Genomic DNA, 24,579 nt, shown 5'->3' on the forward strand with positions numbered 1-24,579 from the left:
TTCAATAGCCTTAAATGCTAATATAAGTATATGGAACTTTGATTATAACATATTACTGGCCTGTTAATATACTTGTACTTATATTAACCACTGATCATATATTATCTGTATGGCTTGTGTTTCATAACACCATCTTACTAATATTAGAGACGTGTAAGTTTGTGAGTAAAAGAGTAACAAACATGCATTCAGGATGTTTGTTACTCTTTCACGCAGACACTACTGAACTGATTTTGATGAAACTTTATAATAATATAGCGGATACATCAGAAGAACATATATATATATATATAGTTGAAACCCCGCGGACGAAACCGCGGGGTTTCAACTATACTTAGTATAATAACTATAAAAGATTCTATGATTTTATTTAAAGCATGGTTAATAATTCATAACATAATATTATTTTTATACTTGTAATAATATCATGCTGCTCATTTGTGTTCTAAGTTTCGTTATTTCTTATTAGAAAATATCAAATAAGTAAGTAAGTAATAACAAGAAATTCTACTGAAATCTTGAATTAACTTCTGGATTGTGTAATGGAGGAAAATAGAAGAATCCAAAGACGTTCTTAAATAAATTGAGCTGAAAAGTTAAATGTCTGAAAACAGATGTTGGAAATCAGAGATAAATTTAGCAAGTTTTTTGTGTGTTTTCTCTGTTACAATATTATATTAAGTTGATTAGTTATGAAAACGAACCCACAGTAATTTAAACATTCGTCACATTTACAGTTCTATGTGAAATAATATTTGTTTAACCTACTGATGTTGATTTCCCGGCCTCGGTAGTCAAATGGTTTAGTACACCGTCTTATTTCCGATGATCGCGGGTTCGATCTCACGGTCCAAACATTTTTATCCATGTAGTTGGTCTGTGTTTTTTCTATGTACACTAAGTACTAACAAAGATCTTAAACTATTATTTGGATATCTGCGATTTAATTATAGTTTAATGAACGGATGGATTAAGATTGAATCCAGTATCATAGAGAACCAATTATTTTCAAGTTAGGTACCTAACGGATTTGCAGAGAAAACCGATTGATTTGCATCCTTACACATAGTATTCTCTTCATTCTTTTAATATATCTCTTATATAATACACTTACTATATATGTGATTTTATCATAAAAATAAGAAAATGAAAATGATTTAATTATATGACAATTAAAAATTTTGGGTCTATATTTCATAAGACAGCCTCAAACCGAAGTACATCAATACACACGTTGCACCAATAGGTAAGATTATAATACCAATCCCCGCAAATCATTCAAAATATTACCAGCAATAATGGGATTTACTTAAAATAAATTACATGGGCAAAATGTATATCAAAAGAATTGGCTATAATTTCAAGGAGATTAAATATAATACCGGATAATGTCGATCAAAACGGAGATTTTACACAAAGAAGCAAAATAAAATAATGTTAATATAGAATACCTACAATTAGAATACCTTAGTATTATTATCCTTCATTATTGTTACAACTGTCCCTTGTTCTGTGATCGCCGTATGATTGTAATCGCCAGTTAGTATTATATTCTTATGATTATCTACACTGGTCGTTTGCTGTCAAACGGAATATGGACACTAATATTACCTATTAAAGAAATATATTTTTCCTTCTTATTAGCGATAACCGTTTACTTATACACAATTTTTATTCAACACCAACGCAATGTTGTTTTATATAACATTAGGAAATATGAGCAATAAATACATTGTGTAAGTTAAGATTGTTCTCCAAATAGCATGAATATTATATTTTGGTAGCAGACACGCCGCCTCTTTGGTAGCGAGAAATCAAGATGAATACTTCACAACAGTATTTCTACTGAATGGTGATGTTCAGGATGCCTCTTTGTTGCCACGAATCGAGTTTTGACTTGTTTTATTCGATTTGCAATACAACACGCACGTTGCCACATAACTAAATTGGGAAAAGAAATTCGCACATCTAGCCATTACGGGGACGTGTATAAATGTATAAAGGAAAACACAGAGCCTCAATTAACTTTGCTGAGATAAATGTTGGCCCTAAACTGAGGCAGTTGAGCCGGAAGAGTCGCTTCATTCACCGTCACGGTTATTTTTTTGGTATTCCGCAAGAAAATTATGAAACCGTATATTCAAGCGGTTACAAGTTATACCGTACTTAATTGGTTCATTTCCTACTACTGAGTATATTTTTTTAATTACATATGACTTTGTCTGCTTAACATTATTACAAACACATACATATTATATTATAAAACAAAGTCGCTGTTGTCTCTATGTATGCTTAAATCTTTAAAACTACGCAACGGATTTTGAAGCAGTTTTTTTAAATAGATAGAGTGAGTCTAGAAGAAGGTTTGATGATTAAAATATGATCAAGTATATGAACAAAAGATACATCGTCAGTGGATAAAAAGGTTGCTTTTCTTCCAAAAATGCGAAAGTATATATATATAATACATGTACACCCGTGAGAAACCCGGGCGAGTTTTGAGATAAAAGGTAGGTTGTCTCCTTATGATGCAATATCTTCAACGAATTGTAGACTTTCGCATTTATATTATTAGTATGTATGTATAGAAAAAAGTATCCTATATTTAATATTTTTGTTTGGTGTCTTTGAGTAATAGACAAGTCTGTTTTTGGAAGAAAAGCAACCTTTTTATCCACTGACGATGTATCTTTTATTCATATACTTGATCATATTTTATTCATTACTTATATTAATATATGATTTATTAGGCTATTTTAGCATAATGTTATTGAATAAGTACTTTCTTATTTATAATGTGAGTAAAATTTTTGTAATAAAACTACTATAAATATTTGCTATTTTCTTTTAATTGGACGCTGTAATAAAGCGACCATAAAAATTGATTCTCTAATTTATTTATTATAATAAGTAAGGATACTACAACTATAACATTTACTTGCATACGGAACAGTGACTGATAGGCCCTAACTGGGCTTTCACAGGCTTTTTCATTAAATTACTTTCGTAATGAATAAATGTATTACACGGGGGATTCCTTTCTTCACTTTTTTTCTTTCTTATTTTATTATAAACCGTAGAAAAGTGTCTTATGCTGCCAGTTATTTTTTTATCTAGGGTGTAATAAATTTTATTTTAACGTCCCCTTTTTGGATTAATTCTAAATGTAAATGGGCTGACCTCGAGAATGTCATCCATCTCGAAATCGCATAACGAACTGGATAAAAATCGCATTGAAATATTATTCAAATTTGCGTTTATGATTTATTATGCGGTACGATTAGGTATATTCATTGTTCTAAATTAGCTCAATTATTAATCTGTATTTCATTGTTATATTGTTTCTAAAATTGGAATAAGGTTATAATGAAAACATTATTTAATGTACGAACCTACATTTTTATACAGAAAAATGTGAATTATCATTGTCTAGTAAGAATTGTATTTCAACTTTTAAATAATGTGTTAATTTAATGTTAATAGAATACTAATGTTTTTATTCACCAGTAAAAATATTATTACAAAAAAATACATTGAAATTTTATATTATTGATAGTATTTTATATCAGACAGATTTTATTAACAATATTATTGTCTTGAAATCGTATGGAAATAAGCGTTTGAAATTCTATAATATAGTGTTACATTTGACGAGGTCATTATTTATACGTATCATTAGTAAAAGTCAAGTAAAATAAAATGTGGGAAGTCCCGTGAATTTTATTAATTATACGTATTCTATAATATAAGTTTACAGTAACATATTTCTTTTAAAAGTAAATAAATAATGATATCTTTTGTTCCAGTATCGACAGTTGACGTGGACGCAGTACTTGGCCGGACGGCATCATTGCCGTGTGACGTCACACCTGATGCTAATGAAGATCGGGTTTATATGGTGCTTTGGTTTAGAAAAAGTGGTGGAAAACCAATATATAGGTATTTTAAGTTTTTAGTAATTGTGTCGCAATTTTTTTTTATCTTAATAGAAAACTACAATAATTTTAAAATAAATACCTAAGTAGCAATACATACGAGGCAGACTCTACACTAGATCTCTTTAAAACTGCACATGAGTCATATTAAGTGGTGACTTACTACGCTTGTCTGTCGTTTATACCTTGAGCCCCCAAAGTTATTTAAATCGGCTTCCCTAGTTAATATCTGTTTGTTAACTACTCATCTTCATATTCAGTGTATTGGGTTCACTTGAGGAGGTTTCATTTAAATGTAGCACTAACGTGCATCTACCACATGTGACGTATATTTAGAAATAAAGTTATGAATGCGTTAATTAACAGCGTTAAGTCGGACCTAATGAACCGTCAGGCGGCACCTTAAACGGATGAACGGAAGCCGGGCCAATCCAATTAGCTACGACTTACCTACAACGAAACACACTTAAGACGTCACGGGGTGCTCGTTAAGAAAATCACACTTGACGATTTGAGGACCACGAAGGTTTTGTCGATATATACATACATTTGTAAATTGAAGGGATGTTATAAAAATTGTAGAATTGAAAATATTTTCTCATTAATATTTTATATGTATAATATATTTTTGAATCTCCGATCGGATAGTCGAATATCCGATCTAGCGCTAATAAGAACGAAAATATGAGACCGAATTGGCCGATTCCGATTACAATAGTCGAAAAATCCGAAATCCCAACAAAAATACCAATACATGATAAGATCCCAGTTCCGTAATAAAACGTTTAACAATAACAGCTTTAAACCTAAAAAGAAAGATAGTTGAACAATTTACAAAAGCGCGATCCTTCAAAGATGACAGCTTTTGTCGAAAATGTTATAGATGAATTATTATATATTTTATTCATAATAATTGAGAATGTCGATATTTTAGAAGTTGCTTTGATTAATAATTTTATAGACGATTTCAGAAATATAATATTATAAATGAAAATTGAATGTTTCATAAATAAAACGTTGTTTGTGTTTCACCTTGAAATTATTTAGCTTTCTGGTGTTGTAAAGCTTTTATCGTCAAATACAATTTGTTTTTTTTTATAGCCTGTCAAAGGCAAAGTCTATAAACAGATCAAAGCCATCAACAAATCGTAATAATGTGAATAATACTTATTTTAATAACAACTTAAAGATGGAATATAAAAATCAATTGCCGACCTATGCTTACCTAAAGAAATTAAGAGTTTTAGTAACATATACCCATAAAAGAATATTAAATCAATACACGATTAGGCTTAAGTATATACAATATATGTATTAATCCTTCTCCTAATTGTACTTATACTCACATTATTATAATACGACAAACATATAAAAATGAATGAATAACAAGCAAGCTCTTTATTATACCGAAAGGGTTCATCATAAATATGTTCATATATGTATAAGGAATAAAGTGATTCGACTGTGTATATATTAAAGAGCAATTTTCCCTAGCCCATTATCTGCATCAACATTATGTATCAATATTGATGTGTAGGTATCATACTCAGAAGCCAAGTTACACATTTCAAAAGACATTAAAAAATAGTTATTTAAAAATGTTTTATGTATAATACAAAAAGCTTTTGACGAAAACGTGGCCTTAGCAAATTCTTAATAGATACTTTGTATTTCGTGACTGTAGGATTCAATACAAGTGAAGGAGGTGTAGGTCGTTAGTGATTATTTATAATTTCCTAAGATAAATATCAAAAATAATACTGTATTGTCTCGAACAGTTTGTTAATTTTCTCCAATTTTTTTCTATAAAATATAACGCACAAAAATCTTACTCGTCGTAGCGTCTTACTCTAAGTATTCCTATTTAAATATGGACTGCAGATACTGTGGCAACGATTATCTACCTAAAATTGCAATTATAAGATTCTTTAAGGCTATAACGAGGAGAAACAAGCGCTCTGCATAGATAACGCTGTCATAAAAAGCGTGTTTAAATTGTTTTTACCTGGGAACAGCAGGGTGTACAATCAAAATCATCTCTCAAAGCTTCTTGCTGTATAAATTAGGACGGAGGTCGGTAAATTGAGAAAATGTACCGTGTCCGGAAATTGAAAAACTTCACAGGACACCCTCTTTCTTTTATTCTAGGTTTGACAGTCTTTTTTTAAGTGAAAATGAATTTTAGCAACAATATGGCAGTTTTTGGATTTTATAAATTTTAAATAATGTATCTGTACTTACATTGGTGTAATAATGACATGCATGGTGATATTAATATTTCTGCTTTACTAGGAAAATAAGTAGGTATTGCATTTCAGGCCGGAAACAATATAGATTATTTAACTTCTTTACTCTACCTCTGTGTAGCGTCCTAGATATTAGTAATTATTTATAATTAACTACACTCACTGGAATCATTAAGACCTCTGTTATTAAGAAATAAAATGGACTTCCGCAGAATAACAACTAATTCAATAAAATTTGTTTTTATGGTTCATTGTTTTTGCCAAACAGTTTCGACGTCCGTGGCCGTTCCTTCAACAAAGCACTGCAATGGTCAGACCCCGGTGCTTTCGGTCCTCGGGCATATTTCGCAACAGTTGCGAGGCCAGCAGCGTTGACATTGAGTTCAGTACAATTGGACGATGAAGGAGTTTACAGATGCCGAGTCGACTTCAAGAACTCGCCGACAAGAAACTTCCAGATTCGACTTACTGTTATAGGTAAATATACAATAATTTGTATTGTATTGCACTGTAAGATAAATTGAAATAGTGACTACAAAACATTAGTATTAAATAACTACATAAAGGTTTATTAGGTTATTAGGTTTATTATTTACTGAAAAATAGTGATAACTAAAATAGTTTGATTATTTTTTAATAAACCGAATCTCTATTACATCAATATATTGAAAATTTAACTAAAATAGTTTTAATTTACTGAGGTTGGGTTATTTTTAGAGTAGCTCAACTAATTTAGTTGTTTAGTAGTCATTATTTTCTATCATACTCTCTGTTACTACTCAAATCTACTATACAAATAGGCCGTAAAGACTAAAGGCAAAAATTTGTTCGTTAATATTCAAATAGGAGAAAATTTTCAATTCAAGTATATTTTTACTCTCTATTAAAGTATAACAGGATCAATTGTAGAGTGTTGTCGATTTATTTATATTATAAAGTATATTATATTACAAACTGTAAATTAATTCCATATTGTCGAAACAGTGTATGAAAATATGAGTAACAGTAAATAAGCATAAATAGAATTAATATAAAAGTAAACCAATATAAACCTTTTTAACTTAGCAAAATGAAAATTTTATGAGGCGGCGACAAGGAATCAATATAGCTATCACGGGAGCATCGCGGTCGGGGCTAATGACATCCCGTAGACATTTTAATTATCAACTGTCGACTCCTATACTGAGGTTGCTAACACAGTAACTGATAAAAACGATGCTCCGACGGTGACACAGATAAAATCTGCAGGAGACAGGTTAAATTTAAAAGGAAATTAGTTTTGAATAGATCAAATTGTCCTTTGTTCTGACGTTATCAGGATGGTAATAACTTTGTCCGCTTCAATGTTAGGATTCTCGAGGAATTAATTACATTCTTCACGAATTTAACTTTGTTTTTTATGACTTTTTTATTTTTAGTAATAACACAGCTAATTATAACCAATTTATACATTACATATTCATTACATTTAAAAGCAATTTTATTCATAGTTTTGTTCCGTTTCGCGTGACTTCAGTGAATAAGTCGTTATAATAAGCTTATTTTCAGTGCAATGCCATTCTAAAAAGGAACGATTTAAGCAAAGGATAAAAAATAAATAGGATCTGTAAATGTCGAGTAAACTACCGCGGAGTTTTCAAATAAATTGCCCTATTCAACGCGCGAAAGACGCAAGCAAAAGATGTGAGGGAAGAAAATTTCTTTTGCGCAGTACAATGTATTTACGAGTGCCTAAGCCTATATTGCATATATGCAACGCTATTGAAATCCATTAGACTGAGCAGCCTGGTAATTTACTAGCTGTCTTTGTTAGACAAAGAGACTGTTTCGCCTAAGAACTCACTTATATAATCAGCCTAACTCATAACATCATAAAATATCCAATTACCATTGGGAGCGGAGGGCTTCAATTAATGGTGTCAATTAATAATCAAATAAAGCCGCCCGTGTAATATCGCATGTTGGGGTTAATATGAATGTTCATTCGCTTAATTTTAGCTTTCAAATGCGAGTGTCCTCGGCGTATTCATGAAAGTCAATAAGATGAAAATTAGAGCTCAAGTGTTCTGAGATTTATGTAAATGTATACTTATTTTAATAACGTAACAGTAACGCGGTATCTTATTACTTCAATTAATTATTATGTGAATATGTAATCAATATAATATAAAGTGTTTTATTCATTTATAGCGCATTACATTACGGTATTTTGTTTTAATTTTTATAAGAAAGTAGGTACTGAGAAAATCCAATAAATATAAACTTCGACAACAGTCAATTATCGGAGTACAATATTTTATTGAAATAATTAGAATCGTTTCTGAGATACAGTGTATATATTTTTTATAGTACAGGATGTCATGACCATGTGACAATAATGACGTAATACATATATATACATATTTATTAGACAAATTTGTTTTTAGTTTATTCTAATGGTACGTCATAAAATAAATCTAAATATAAATTAGGTATCAAGCTTCTATCGCAATCTGAAGAGCTGTTCATTAATCTAGTCAAAATAGCCACCAAAGTTGGTCTATACAATGTTATAAATCAGTTGTCGTAACACACTTGTACCATACCACATTAGCGAACTCTAATGAATGATGGGCCAAAATTAATATTAAGTCTTTTCAATGATTTTCACTCTCTTACAGTGCCTCCTCATCAAATGCTGCTTTACGACAAGTCTGGAGCTGATGTATCTGGCGTTGTCGGTCCTTTAGAAGAAGGGACAGCTTTAGTACTAGTTTGTGAAGTACGAGGTGGTAAGTTGATAATGAATTCTTATCTTTGATTATATAATATCGTTGTGACCTAATTTACTATATCTATTTAGACCGAAAACTATTCTGTGTGATTGTAAATTTCTAGCCGACTCTCCAATCATAAAACACCGATTTACTAATTCGAGAGACGGTCCAAGGCTTACCAACTGTCATGTTGGTTTTAAATATACCTACCAAGCGAAATGTGGGCATATCAAATGTTGCGCTTACCGTGTTTGATAGTTCTGACAGTTGATAATTTTTCTGTCTATCCTGTATCTGATAATAGTTGTGAATGTATGCCAGAAATATGCTATTATCATACTAATTTTCTATTTTTATATGTAGACATAATATATTAATAACTATATAGGCATTAACTATTTAATTTATTAATTTAATTGTTAGTAAAAGAGTATTAAATAGTGTATAATTGCATATGCATTTTTTAAAAATTGCAGTTTTGATTATAATCAAAACTGCAATTTTTCAATCAAATCAAAACTGAAATATATATATTTCAATAAATTGTTAAACGTGAAACAATAAAGTAATAAAGACCAAACTTGACATTTGAAATCCATGTTGGTTACTTACTGAAGCATCTTCTCATATTTATGCATTGCCACAATTTTGTGACTAATCTGTTAATGTATTAATTATATTTCAGTTTTATAACAGTACGTCTATTCATTCACATTCTAATATGAGAACGAATATTAATTTTTATTTTGGAAACGTTGACTGAAAAATAAAGGTCAATAAGCATTACGAGAAAACAAAGATAACACAGAATTAAAACGGAACATTGTAGACACGTTGACGTGCTAAATGTAGCTAAAAGTAAATTTAAACGAACAATTCAGTTCAATTTTTCTATTGCCCGATTTCTTTTATGGAAACATTGGAAGAGATATTCCATTCGGATGGCTTCATTGAAAGTCCGCAGTATGGGAGGTTGGCGGAGCGCCAGTATTCGCCGCGGATTATCTTTCCTGTGTGCTCAACAATTGTGATGATGCAGCAGGGTGGACACCGGGTGAACTCGTCCCCTGAGCCTTATCAGTTCCATATTTAATTATGTGCTTTCTATAGAGCGCTGGGTTAGAATTTAACACTTTCAAATAACGATACTTATATGGAGAACTTTAGTATTCGTTCTAATAATAATATGCTGATGTGGTCAGAGGCATTGTCAAATGTTAACATTGTAGTATGTTATTATTCTATCTGTGGTTGTAGTAAACACAACACTAGACATATCCATATTTTGCTCAGTATGTTTGAATCCAATGTGGCCGGGGATCAACCTATTTGTGTTATTTTGATCTTCGATGATGCAATTCTGATACTGATAAATATATAAACAAATAGATATATAACAAAAGCGACTCTGCTGAAAAATTCTGCATTTAGTGTGCAACACGTTGTAGTCCGCATTCACTTAATCGTAACCGGAAACGGTTCCTTTGAGAATACAGCTAGAATATATTTAATGACAAATTCTACAAATAGACTGCGACAAGTGTAATAATGTAAATTTTAAATGACAACAATTACATATAAGAAACTCTGGACAATTCTCATCACAAGCTAAGCAGAGTTTGTTTTATGTCTACTAGACAACTAATAGAAATATTCAAATGTATTGTTTTGTAAATAACGTACTAATACAAACAGTCATTCTCTTGAATACAAATGTTTATGCAGGAATAGAATCCTCGACCATCGGAAAAAAGACTGATTACTAGACTACCGAGGCCTTCATTTGAGAAATATAAACACGTAGCATCTACATTTCTACAAATTGTTGCTCTTTTTTGTTAGGAAATATTTTATAATTAATCTTATAATGTTAAAGGTATAATAATAACAATAAAAGAAAGAATGCTGAATCATATAAATGATTTGCGATACAGATATATAAAAATTATGTGAAAGTGGATGAATGCAAATATTGGAGTAAGCTCAGGAAACCTATCTTGATTAACTTAGTCATATATTGTTCGGAAGTAGTCAAGAGTCAGCGCAACCGATATGCACGCAAAAGACGACATATGTGAATGAAGTACGAATTTTGTATTAGATTTAGATAGTTAGATTAACAATAGAGGTTTTGGTTAATAATTCGTGGACTTTATATATATTTATATCTATATATGTAAGGGAGTACATCTCATAGTAATGTCGTAGTGAAGTTAGAGTTTTGGCTTCTAAACTAACAGTTATGGAAAGTTGCCAATATTTCTTTATTTAATCTTGTAGCCGAACAGCTTTCTGTCGGTTTTGTTGACACCTCTGGTGGGATTTGAGAGATAAGCCCGTTATATTTCGTTGAAATGATAAGACCCACAGATGGCTGTAAGACGTTTAAACAAATATAATTTTTACTATTTAATTTTAATGAGAATTATGTTTAATTCGACGAATAATTAATGATATAAAATAAACAATTCACTGAATTCAACGAGGAACGAATGTCAATACAAAGTTCTAGGGTATCGAGGAATTTTCCCGACTTCAGCCTTCTAAGTAGTAATTCCTAGGACACGGTGCTTAATCCAGCTTAACGCTTATTTTATTTTCTTCAAGCCCAGTGGAAAGAAACCTCTCTATGTGACTATATATATTGTAAAGATATCTTTTTTTAAGAATAAGTACCATTAAGTTTAAACCGTATAAGTTTAAGGCCTTAAGTTTCAATGCCTATTTATTAGATTAATTTAATAAATGTGCTTGTAGTATACAATACTTATACTTAAGTAAACCATAATTATACGCTTCGTAAAATTGGTTACAAAAGGCAAATTTAATGTTGATTTAATAGCATTATTAATCAGTCACCCATATCACTTTGTATATGAGCGATTTTGACAGTATCAAAATGTTATTGTAACTATTTACTTCAATATTGTGATTAAATATAATTGTTTATTACTAGGCCGTCCAGAGCCGGTGGTCACATGGCTGATAGATGGCATCCCAGCTCCTCAATACATCGGCGTGAAGACTGATACACACGTGGTGGTGAATAGACTTGAACTCCAACATTTGAAGAGAGAGGACCTCAACACTACCTTTAAATGCAGAGCAGCAAATACCCATCTAGTGCAACCTCAGGAGAAATCTGTCAGATTAGAAATGAATTGTAAGTTTTATTTCAATACTTTGTTATTTCTAATTTCAGACATTTCGTAAATTTGAGAATAATTATAGTTCATCTGTTGTCCGGTTGCACGGGTTGTATTAAGGACATCTAGAATAAAAAAACGTGTGTGGTAAAATAGAAGCATGGCATCAATACCTCAGAATAAATCCTAAAACATTATTAGATGACAATACTCAATAATTATTAATATCTATTGTATATATTACATACATTTACTTTTTTCTATGTACTAGTTATTAAACCTTTAATTAGTGTATTTTATAGGATCTCATATTCCATTGATTAAAAATGATAAATAAAAAGGATAGCTTTAACTGTCCACTCGGAACAATTAGCTACTATTTTATTATATAGAAAATGATAAGCAGAATATGTTATGAATATAATATGAATATATATGATTACCCTGTTGTTGCTTATATCTGTAGGTATAGTCGTTTTCATGAACGATCCGTAAGTGTGTCATAAAACATTTAAAAAAATTATTACCTGCAAACTGCAAACACTATTTTACCATCAGAAAACATGTCAGTTGCAATGTAGGTATGCCACAGAATATAATGACATTACCAAAGCCTTTGATATTATAAAGTAAATATTTATATAGTGAAAAAATATCGATGTACTCGTACAACTCTTTTGAAGTCACGTATTAGTTGCGGTAATGGATTTAATTTTAAGGTTTTAGTAAATAATTTTGGGTAATATTTGTAAAAAAGCAATGTACAACCTATAGACTTTGCAATTTTGTACGAAGGTAGATTTTTAATTCATAAAACCCAGAGTCGAGACAAAATATGTAGCGTATTCATAAATTCAACGTAGCAGTATTTTATAAGACACTTATCTGCATACAAAAATGTAATATGAACGAGTTTAAAATAAAATTATAAGCCTGGACAATCCACACTGCGCTAACTAGTCTCAGCTAAGCAAATCTTGTGTAATGGGTACTAAAAAACTGATATCTAAAAATATGTTTTGGTTTTTTTATAAATACACACATAACATAAAAAACACTCAAACCAATACAAACAATCAAATTTATGAATAAAAATGTTTGCACTGTGTGAGGAATCGAACCCGCGACCATTGGAAGTAAGACGCTATGGCTAAGCAATAGACCACCGTGGCCGTCAACTTAAATACGTATCACTGATTCGTACAGAAATTAATATATTTCAGTAATAACGAAGTGTGGAGTGTGAAGTGTCGTACGCACTGGTGTTGTTAAAAATCAAACATCTCTAATTTAATCACAATTCATTTGCTTTGGTCAGTCTTGTGTAAAATACGGCTTATGATATCTAATAAATGTAAAAAGCAACTTTAATCATATTTAAGTGAATTTTATTGACATAAAATGCAATATGTTAAGGCATATTAACTTGCAATAGATTAATTTTAATAGAGATTTCTGATATTAATTAGAAAAGTTAATAATGTAGATATATGTATATATATATAGTTCAGGAGCTATTTTTCAGGTCAAAACCTTTTTTAGTTGATATAGTTTAAAAAATATATAATTGTAGATTAAAAAACATTGAAAAGAATTAAAGTCAGTAAATTTACTTAATAAACAATACATACACATTAGATATACATATATATTTAAAGTAAATTTTGCAATCGGAATATAAACGTAAATAATATTTAAACGTTGATATGACCTGTATTTTATTACAAGTCAGTTACTCATAATATTCCTATCAAGAGTTTAATAGGCTTACAACCTTCAAATAATAAAAATCGATTGAATTTAAATTATTGATTCGATTCTTGTTAATTGAAGGTTTATAAACTGTATAATAACACTTTGAAGGCAAATGCTTAATAAGAAAATTTCAGACTGTACTCTCACTGACTCTATAAAACATTGACATAAATTAGTGAGCAATATTGCAATTAAAAGTTGGAACTACAAAAATAAAAACCTATTTCCACTTTAGTTACTTACTGGATTTTCGTTGGAAATCGTAGAAATTCATTACGTTGGCGAGTTCCCTGTGAAACTGAAACGAGTAATTAATTATAGTCCCCCGTGATTGCTGGTGTGTACTCCACCTTGCCACAACTAGGCCACGCACTCATTGGATTACGTCGCAGTTGGGGAACTTCTTTACATTTTTCATTAAACCATAATTAGAATCGAATTACTGTTACCATTATTTTACCAACGTAGACAATAAAAAGTTACCTACCTAGTGCTGAGGTACGCACTAGGTAGGTAACTTTTTATTGTCACCTATTTCTGCCGCCAAGCAGTTTGCACAGCTTATGAACTGTGTTTCAGTTATAGTCTAGAATTAGGTAAAGCTTGGCATCTGAAATCTTTAGAATAACGCATGAGTGGTATCACGGGTGTCTTATGATAGGGTAATGTCTATTACGGTTACCGATTACCATGAGGTGGGCCATCAGCTTGTTTGAAATTCCAATTAAAGTTATAATATTTGAATTAATTTACACATTGATCTTATACAATGGTAGAATGCAGAACACTACGGAACGTTTTTTGTAAACTATGTTTTTCTGTTTGAAGAATGAGTTATGAAAGCTGAATGAATCTTTTGTACTAGAAATACATAAAGGGTGGCATAATGTATATATGTGACTGTTCATACTTCTATATTATTGCTGACAATAATATACAATTGCATATGTATACGTACAGCTACCATTTTCTAAAAATATAATATGTGCATTTAAAAAAAATATATTTTTGAATCACATATTGAATTTTACTCATTACTTATTTATTGATAAAAAATTATCGTTTCTTTCCACCAGTGGCTCCAATTTCCGTCTCATTATTAAATCGGCCACAGCAATTTCTTGCGGGTACATCTGCGTCTATACGCTGTATGGCCGAAGGTAGTAGACCATCAGCCCAGATTGCCTGGTACAAGGACAACAGGAGTTTCGACAAAGGAAAGGTAATCTAGCAAAAATATGTAATTTTAAATGTACGTGCATTGTAGCATTGCACGTACATTTAAAGTTATAGTATTATTCATAAAGAGCGTATCAAGTCAAATACCGAGAAGAATTACATTAACAACTTTCACTAGAACACAAAGTGGTAACCTGTTTATTTTTTAATTGTCACATAACATTGAATACGTCAGTTTTGTATGAAGATGTTAAAAACTAATTTCAATGGACTTATTCAAATTTGTTCACTTAGTAACGTAAGTGGAATAATATTACTGGCTTTCAGTTTAACATTTCCTTTACGAATAACACATTGGGTATTTTTAAATAAATAAAATATATATAATTAATCTTAATTAAAGTGTGTCCAGTATAAAAATTAATTACACGTGAAATACATACTTATTTTACTAAGGTAAAAAGAAGATTTCTTATTTTTGTGTATAGTAATTTGATTAATAGTAAAACCGTGTTTAATCTAAAGAGATATGTTTTTCATTATATGTATAGGTAACTGCGCAGTCGAATGAGACATGGTCAATTAGCACGTTGACATATACGCCCACTCCAGCGGACAACAGCGCTATTGTGAAGTGTGTGGCCACCAACCCAACGCTGCCTACAAAAGCAATTGACGACCACTTACAGCTAAATGTTGTATGTTAGTATTGTTTTAATTTCATATCAATATTATAATAATACTTGAATACAAATGGAAATCAAAAGTAGATGTATTAAATTATGTAAACACTGGAGACACTCATGGTAAGTCACATCTTTCAGTCAATACAATCAGAACTGACAAATTTTATTGTTTTTATTTGTAATATATTATGCAAATTTATTCAATTATTTATTCAAATAAATTCAAGCACTTTTGAATAGTCATATTTTTATTCTACCACTCATTCGAAACGCTGACTCATCACAAGAAGAATGACCAAGAAACTAGTGTGTTGCTCTTTCAAATAAATAAATGTTATTATAACAAGTAAGAGGCATGCGATTATCAACATAGAAACCACTATGCACTAATTTCTAGTGCAATCATATAACATTGTCAGCGCTATGCATTTTATATTTTTCTAAAAAAACTTTATTATCATTTACAAACTCTTCAATTTTATAATAAGCACTTTACAAAGATAGTGTTTTTTACCATATTTAAATCTTTTTTCAGGCAGTTTTTGAACAAACTCTGGTAATACATATGTTTTAAAACCTTACGCGATATATAATAATATAAAAACAAGTCACAAATAAATATGCAGTTAATATTCACCTACAATGCCTTTCTACTACTAGTCTATTTCTACTACTATATATGTTGATTATATAAGTTCAATAACTTAACAGTAAGAACATTGATTCGCGTCGCATAATATGTAAATTAGAATCGATTCCATCTTTTTCAATTGCATCACTATTAATTATTATGATGTTTTCAACTCATTGCATGCATAGAATTTCTACAAAGTATTGTATGATATATTTTTGCCACCAACCACCAGGTTAAAATTAAGTTTAAACTGTAACTAATAGGGACAGCTATTATTTTTCGATATGTTGTAGTTGAAATCAATAAGATTTCGTAATAAATTTAAACTTTCTTGACGGTTATATAAAACTTTATGTTATTTGGTAATCAATTAGAAACATAAAGTTTTAAAGTTATAAATGTCTATCTACGTGTCTGTCTATTTTATTATCAAGACTGAATTTTAATTTTAATTTATCACGTGTTAAGATAGATTGTATCTAGATAAAGGATGTACCTATGCAGTATTTTTTAAATGCATACAAAGTCGAGGGTTAGTACTAGTTGTAGCATTAAAAGTGATCTTCTCTCCAGACAGCCCACTGGTGACGTTATCGCTAGGCAGTACTCTCAATCCACATGACATAAAAGAAGGTGATGACGTATACTTCGAGTGTAACGTAAGAGCGAATCCCCGAGAGCATCGGATATCCTGGTACCATAATGTAAGTTTGAGTAATACATACAAAATATTTTGATAGTTTATATGTAGGTACCTGGTTAACATATATTTGTAATATTCCAAATAATATTTATAATAATAATTGACCGATTAGTAGAATAATATTTACATGAGATAAATAAAATTTATCAATGATGTTTGAAAATATTGTATCATTAAGTTAATTGTTATGGAGAATTGCTTGAAAATTATACATACTCGTTTGTTTCTATCCCACTGCTTATTTTTAAACTTTCCATTTAGTAACATTACGTAATACGTTTAAACGAGTTTTAACACGATTAACGGATACCGTGAGTACTGTGTCGTGATTGTTCATTGGTCAATCTACTGCTAGTGACGCTAGTTGAAGAAACTGCTAGCACCTATTAAGAGTGACATCGCTGTTACTCCAGTCAGTTCGTGACCACAGTGGAACTTTGAAACAAATATGAAAATTATTTATGTGACAACTCGTTTAACGATATTAATATTCACATGTAACACTAATATGTGTTAACACAACATTAATATTAATATCTTTAATATTCATATGTTAGTGTGTGTAATTACATGTATGTAATCAAGGTAAATTCAGGTAAAGTTTCTTAAACTTCAACTGATCAAAAATGTATCGCTATTTTGTAATCACCGAAAATGCATTGCCTAATCGGTTCACAAACAAAAAAGTTATACGGGTACAAAGTCTCGGGCTCAGGTAATAAAATAATATCTTGCTAGTATATAAATAAAATCTAGTATCCATTCTAGGATAGGCCGGTGACGCAGAACATGTCGTCAGGGATCATTCTCAGTACGCGGTCACTCGTGTTACAAAAGGTAACGAGGCGAGAAGCTGGAGGTTATTCATGCCGGGCTGCAAACACTAGGGGCGAGACATCCAGTGACATCGTGCGACTGAGAGTGCAGTGTATGTACTTTTTATAAAAACACCTATTAATAGAATAGAATAGAAAATCATTTATTCAAATAAACTTACATTGAAGCACTTTTGAATAGTCATTACATTTTTTTTTTAATCTACCGCTCGTTCGGAAAGCTGTCTCATCACAAGAAGAACGAGCAAGAAACTTGCGTGTTGCTCTTTTAAATAATTTTATTATTACTTTACATTTTTAAGTTTAAGTGTGTGAATACAAACCACCAATTAGCACTAATTCTATTAAATACTCAAATAGAAATAATATTGAATATATAACCAACTGGTTAAACAATTAATAAGAGGAAATCAGTCATAGTGATTAGAGCAGACCAGTCCCTACAAGCAGCACAGCACCCGTTCACGAGTATGACGGATGAGCCAGCCATCACTGCGCTGAGCCCAATGACCCGGCCCACCACGCCGCCAAAAGTCTGGACATTTTAGTGAGCATGACTACTCAAAACACTAGACTACGTCAAAGCTACTTACAATTGCTATCTGACGTTATAGTATTCACATTTTACATAAGAATGCATGCGGCAATCAATACAAAAACCGCTACGCTTTCATATTTCTAAAATTAATCAATTAAATCAAGAAAGCAATGAGAAAATTAAATTATAACGTTGTATGCTAATAACTAGTTATTTACTTGATATGTTGTCGTCTATGAATTCGTCTATCCTGTAATAGGCTTTCTTACACAAAAATTGTTTAATATAAGATTTGAATTGCCTCTCTGTCAGATTTAGTGCAGATTCTGGCAGTTTATTATAAAATCTTGCAATTACCATAGAATGAATTACTGACTTTGTGCAGGCGGCATTTAGGTAAAATTAGCTTATTTTTATTGCGTAAGTTTCTTACAGTCTTTAAGTTTTCTAAAACTCTCTAAATTCTTCCGTGTATACATGATATTCTCATAAATGTATTGTGAAGTAACGGTGAGGATATCTGAATCTTTAAAACACTGACGTAATGACTCTCTTGAACCCATACCATAAAACGTATGGCTGTAAAATAAATATAGTATTTATATCGGCTGCTTTACCCCACAGTAGTATACCATATGACATAATTGGAAATAACTAAAGTATACAAGTTTAGCCGTCGCCACGTCTGTTAATTGCCTAATTCTTCTAATTGCATATGCTGCTGAACTGAATCGGGGTCGAGTCCACTGTTATACCTAAAAAAACTGTATCATTAACAAAATTTACTATTTCATCATTAAGCAATAACTGTGTATTTATTGGTCTTACATTAGGAAGTGTAAATTTTATACACTTTGTTTTGCTGGAATTTAATAATAGGTTATTACATGTAAACCAATTTAATATAGCAGACATAGCACAATTTACATCGTCTAATTGATTAGTTTGACGTCCAATTTTAAACACTAACGAAGTATCATCCGCAAACAGCACTATATCTGCAATTTTCTCTACCATAAAGGGAAGGTCATTTATGTAAATTAAAAAGAGAAATAAGATTCTTGTGGAACGCCCATCCCAATACTTAGATTTTATACCGTCAATATCTACAGTTTGGACCCTATCCTCTAAATAAGTTCTCATTAATAGATCATTATCTTTTATACCATAATGTGTACAAAAGTGTTTTATGATCCACGCAATCACATGCCTTTGATAGCTCACAACAAACTCCGAGTGCATCCTGTGACTTCTCCCATGATTGGAAAATATGTGTTATCAGCGCTACACCTGCGTCAGTGGTAGACTTGCCGGCGGTGAAACCATATTGTTGACTGTGAAGCAGTCGGTTATCCCTGAAGTGTTGTAACATTTGATTTAACATTATCTTTTCAAATACCTTACTTAGAACTGGCAAAATAGATATCTATAGTTCCCTGGCTCAAATTTATTCTGATTTAAATAGTGGGATTAATTTGTAAATTTCATTAAATGTGGAAAAGTGCCATTATCAATACATTTATTAAAAATAGTAGCTAGATATGGAGCAACAATATCTATGAAAGAACTAACTACTTTTACAGACATGCCCCAAAGGTCTCTGTATTTTTTAAATTTAGATGTTTGAATATTTTTATGATATGAACGGGGCTAACATGTGAAAATTTAAATCTTAAAGCACAACAACCGATATTAGACTCTAGTAATATTTTTGCTCGAGATGGAGATGAGTCCAGAGAAGATGTAATGTTAATCGGAATGTTAGCAAAAAAATCTTCAAAAACATTAACTACATCTTTTGTTGCTGTTATTAATTTATTATCATAATTTAATGCAAATTGATTATAGGCTAATTTAGATCTTCCGGTTTCTTTATTTATAATGCCCCAGATGGTTTTAATTTTGTCAGAAGACTGGTTAATTTGTTTATTAATATAATTAGATTTAGCCGTAATACAAACTTTTTTAAAAATTTTTGAATAATTTTTCACATAAGTGGTGAATTTGTCATCAAATCGATATTTTTTTTGATCGTATAAATCAAACAAAATATTTCTACTTTTAAGTATACCTACTGTTGCCCATTCCGTGAATTTAGATTTAACATAAACTTCTTTTTGAAAAATTGTTCATATTCTCCTGATAGAATAGTAATTAGCTTGGTGTAAAGATAATCAGGATTATTACTAGATTGTAACAGCAAATCCAATTTATTTTTAATCGCGCTTTTGTATTTGTTAATATTGTAAACATTTATTTGTCTTTTTGATTTTTTATTATTGTTGACTTTATTGATCTGACTGTTAAACTTAACAATGACCACAGTGATCTGAAGGAAGTTTATTTATTATGAATTTTTCTGTATACTCACAGTTACAAAAAACATTATCAAGACAAGTAGCAGACGTGGCAGTTACACGAGTGGGTTCATGAAAGACATGACTTAAATCAAATGATTGAAATAAACTAATAATTTTTGTACATGTGGGTGTGTTACAAAGAATATCAACGTTAAAATCTCCACATACAATAATTTTTTTAATACTATTAAATATTTTTTTTAATATATCCTCCATCACCCCTTCAAATACATTGTAATCACTATTAGGAGGCCTGTACACACATATAAGGATATAATTTTCTAGTTCTATACAAGATAATTCTATACAACACTCAATAGAAAGTCTAACAATGTCAGCACGTTCCTTTACTTTAATATTATTTCTTGCAATTATCATAGACCCGCCTCTGTTAACTGACTTTCTATTTGACAACGTTATAATTATTTAAATTGAACATCATATTGCTCTCTTTAAGCCAATGTTCTGTGAACAGACAATATCAATATTATACTTTTCTAAAAATAATTGTATAATTAACTCGCTGCCGGGAAAACTTTGTATGTTCTGATGAACAATTATTAATTCTGATTGCTTTCCCTTTGTCTTTGTGAGCAGTTTAAATCTGCAGTCATAGTATTTATGTCACAAATATTAATAGAATTATTTGTTATGTCAGTATTTTTATGTTTAAGTTTACCATGTAAACTGTTCATGTAGTCAATATTATAAGCCACTAAAGTGGCTATTTTATTTTTAGATAATTTAGAGAGATACATTGTATCTTTTGTCAAATAAAAATCACTAATAAAACTATTAGTATCAAAAAATGTAAAAATGTCACTATGACGACATGTCAATGTATGTAATAAGTTGTTCAGGTAATGTATACTGTTAATTTTTTTATGAAGATGTACAATACAATCTTATACACATTTAATTGTAATAAATATTCAATTCCTTTAATTATATCCTGCCTATTTAATTGAATATACCAAAAAATAACACAATTGTGGTCATATTGTTCATTTTCGTAGACTTCATTTTATTTATTATTTGTGTAAATGATGCTTCTGGCATACAGTAGTTTCTTTAAGATGATACTTCAAAATAGACCCAAAGTTACAGCCTATTCTGTCAGAGAACACCATTGTGCTACTCTTAGGGTTACAGTTACTGGCACAAACACCCTGAACTTCATTTTCCAGCATAGTTACAACTGAATTATTATTTGATATATTTGTGTGATTACATGTACAATGCTTAGTCAACGACTCAAAACGGTCAGCATTGTATTTACTGACATCAATCAGATCATCCATTGCTAAAATATGCTCCTGGATTTGTTTCTAAGAGATAATATACTTTGTATTTAAATCATGAAGCGAAGATTCTAAACTATTGATTTTTGAAGTTAGGTAGTCTGTATCAATGTCATATAACTTTTGGCTTTCCACTAACTTATTATCACATATATTAATGTAATCATGCAATTTTAAATTATTTAAAGTGTTTTTTTTCAATAACTGTCCCTTTTTGCAACGCTTATTTAATATATTCCGATTCTTAATTATAAACTTTTTTAGTTTTAAATATTTTTTTAATTTATTATTACTCAACATACAAATGTTACTGTTATAGTTGCCTAATTTAGGTGATGTATCACTATAAGGTCAATTACAACAGGATGGGTGCATGGAATAGTAGAAGGAGGCACACAGTTAACACTAATAAGTTCCTCATATAAATTACTAATCTCATTATTTTGTTGAGATTCCAATCTTGTGTCTAGATCATTGATTTTAGAATATGCCTGCTTTAACTCAAGTTCCAATTCAGTGATACGCCTAGGCTTTCATGAGTGTCACTACATTGATGAAAGCTACTTATTAGTTCTTGAAGCTGATCCCGCTGCTCAATAATTTCCTGATGACTATTATGAAGTTCTGACAATTCTGATTTTAATTGGGTATTTTTATTTATAATTTTTAAAATTTCAACTCTCTTCTCTCTCCCTGATCAACTTGTCACTGAGATCTTTGGATGCCTGAAGTTCTTGTAGGGCCACTTTAAGCTTCATCTCTGTCTGCCGTGCAGTTGTGGAACGGGTAGATAACATTATTGAATATATGAATAGTTACTAGGGAGAGTGAAGTGAGTTATTTCTAAAAGAAACAAAGTATCACAACGAGAACAGCAACTGAACCTTACTTATTTTATGTGTTAAAATTTTGAATAATTTCTGTTAGATATATTTATACAACCTATATTTTACAAGATTAAGTAAATGGAATTAGATTGTGCTCCTTTCCTTCAAATTATATTAATATAAAACATAAAATTACTTACAATATATTTTGTGGGTATATTTTTTCCTTCGACGTACGCAACAACTGAACTTCACAATTATTAATATCAATTTAACTTTATGTGAATATTTCTATAAAACTTGTATATATTATGAAATTCTTTGAATAAGTCCAACAAATAGTAATAAAAATAGTTTTAAGATTAGTTGCTTACCAACGAAAGAAGTTTGACAGATGGCCGGTACACTATTTTGATGTCGATTTTTGCAAATAATACACTACCAAATTGTACACAAACAATAATCGACACTTATTGCACTATTATATCACTGATAACGATATTGAAAATATAATATTCGTGTGATAGACTATTAAAAATTATTTATTTATTACGGCCAGCTGAAAATGACAACTGTCGTTGGTGTTGCTAGTCGAAGAAGATAATATCGTTCTAATAGTTGTTTGCAATTGTTACATATATGAGTTAATAAGATGGTAGACGGCCTGGGTGGTCTAGCGGTTTAGCACACCGCCTTACTTCTGATGGACGCGGGTTCAATTCCTCGCACGACACAAATATTTGTATTCATGAGTAATAAACTATTGTAATGTTTAAATAAACATTTGTTAGTTACGATAAGTACGACAATACTTAGCTAGACAATAACCTTTGAAGGATGCTTTTAACGACTCGAAAAGAGTTCAAAATAAGGTGATATTGGTAAATACCATGTTACATATTTCTTTATACTATAATGCTACTTACGCTAGTTAAACAAGAAACTATTACATTATGAAATACCATAAATGTCACAAAACTAATGATTTTAGTATCGGTTATATGTTATTATTCTTAATTTTAAGGGTTTTATAATTATATGGTATTAGAAATTCTACTTCTATATGTTATTCGTCAAACCACAACAGCTTGCCAAACAAACTATTGAATGGAAATACTAGATAAAACGTAAAAGATAACGACTTTCGTACAAAGTCTCTAATAAATTCCTGTTTTCTGGGATATACCTGCATAGTTTACGATAGTAACCATTAATATCATCCGTGGAGTAGTGTGATATTTATATTCACGTGCCCTGAATTTTGATTCTGTTTTCTTCCGATAATTTAGATTTTTTCCTGATATTTGCAGTATGTTTGTAAATAGCAGTTTGTAATCGAAACATTATATAGTCATTTACGATTATTGAAATGAAAAGACTCTTTATTGTTCCTCTCACTGACAGTAAATAACAATTATATAAATTAATATGTATATCAAATACGAGTATAAAAACAACATAATTACTATACAGAGGTAACAATGGGCGGTCTTATCGCTAAATAGCGATTTCTTCCACGCAACCTTACGATGGAGAGGAGTAATAACACTGAGTCTGGTCAAGGCATTACTTAATTATTATAAATATTGTCAAATAAATACATATTATATACACTTACATATAACTGCTTACTGCTGAATTCTTATATATAATGTATACATATGTATAAATAAATGA

At 30.5% G+C, this 24,579-nt stretch overlaps 1 protein-coding gene across 1 annotated transcript in view; it reads left to right on the plus strand.

Moving 5' to 3' along the window:
- The first annotated feature begins 3,787 nt into the window (after window positions 1-3,787).
- Window positions 3,788-24,579, plus strand: part of LOC131847570 (synaptogenesis protein syg-2-like) — a 30,555-nt gene continuing 9,763 nt past the window's right edge. The window contains exons 1-8 of the mRNA XM_059197161.1: window positions 3,788-3,939; window positions 6,450-6,658; window positions 8,842-8,952; window positions 11,894-12,100; window positions 14,915-15,060; window positions 15,569-15,719; window positions 16,911-17,041; window positions 17,809-17,968. Coding sequence (XP_059053144.1) covers window positions 3,788-3,939; window positions 6,450-6,658; window positions 8,842-8,952; window positions 11,894-12,100; window positions 14,915-15,060; window positions 15,569-15,719; window positions 16,911-17,041; window positions 17,809-17,968 — 1,267 coding nt within the window. The remainder of the gene's footprint in view (window positions 3,940-6,449; window positions 6,659-8,841; window positions 8,953-11,893; window positions 12,101-14,914; window positions 15,061-15,568; window positions 15,720-16,910; window positions 17,042-17,808; window positions 17,969-24,579) is intronic.

Source organism: Achroia grisella, unplaced genomic scaffold (genome assembly GCF_030625045.1).
Source record: "Achroia grisella isolate CSIRO2021 unplaced genomic scaffold, CSIRO_AGI_Agris_v1 utg540, whole genome shotgun sequence".
Taxonomy (NCBI): Eukaryota; Metazoa; Arthropoda; class Insecta; order Lepidoptera; family Pyralidae; genus Achroia; species Achroia grisella.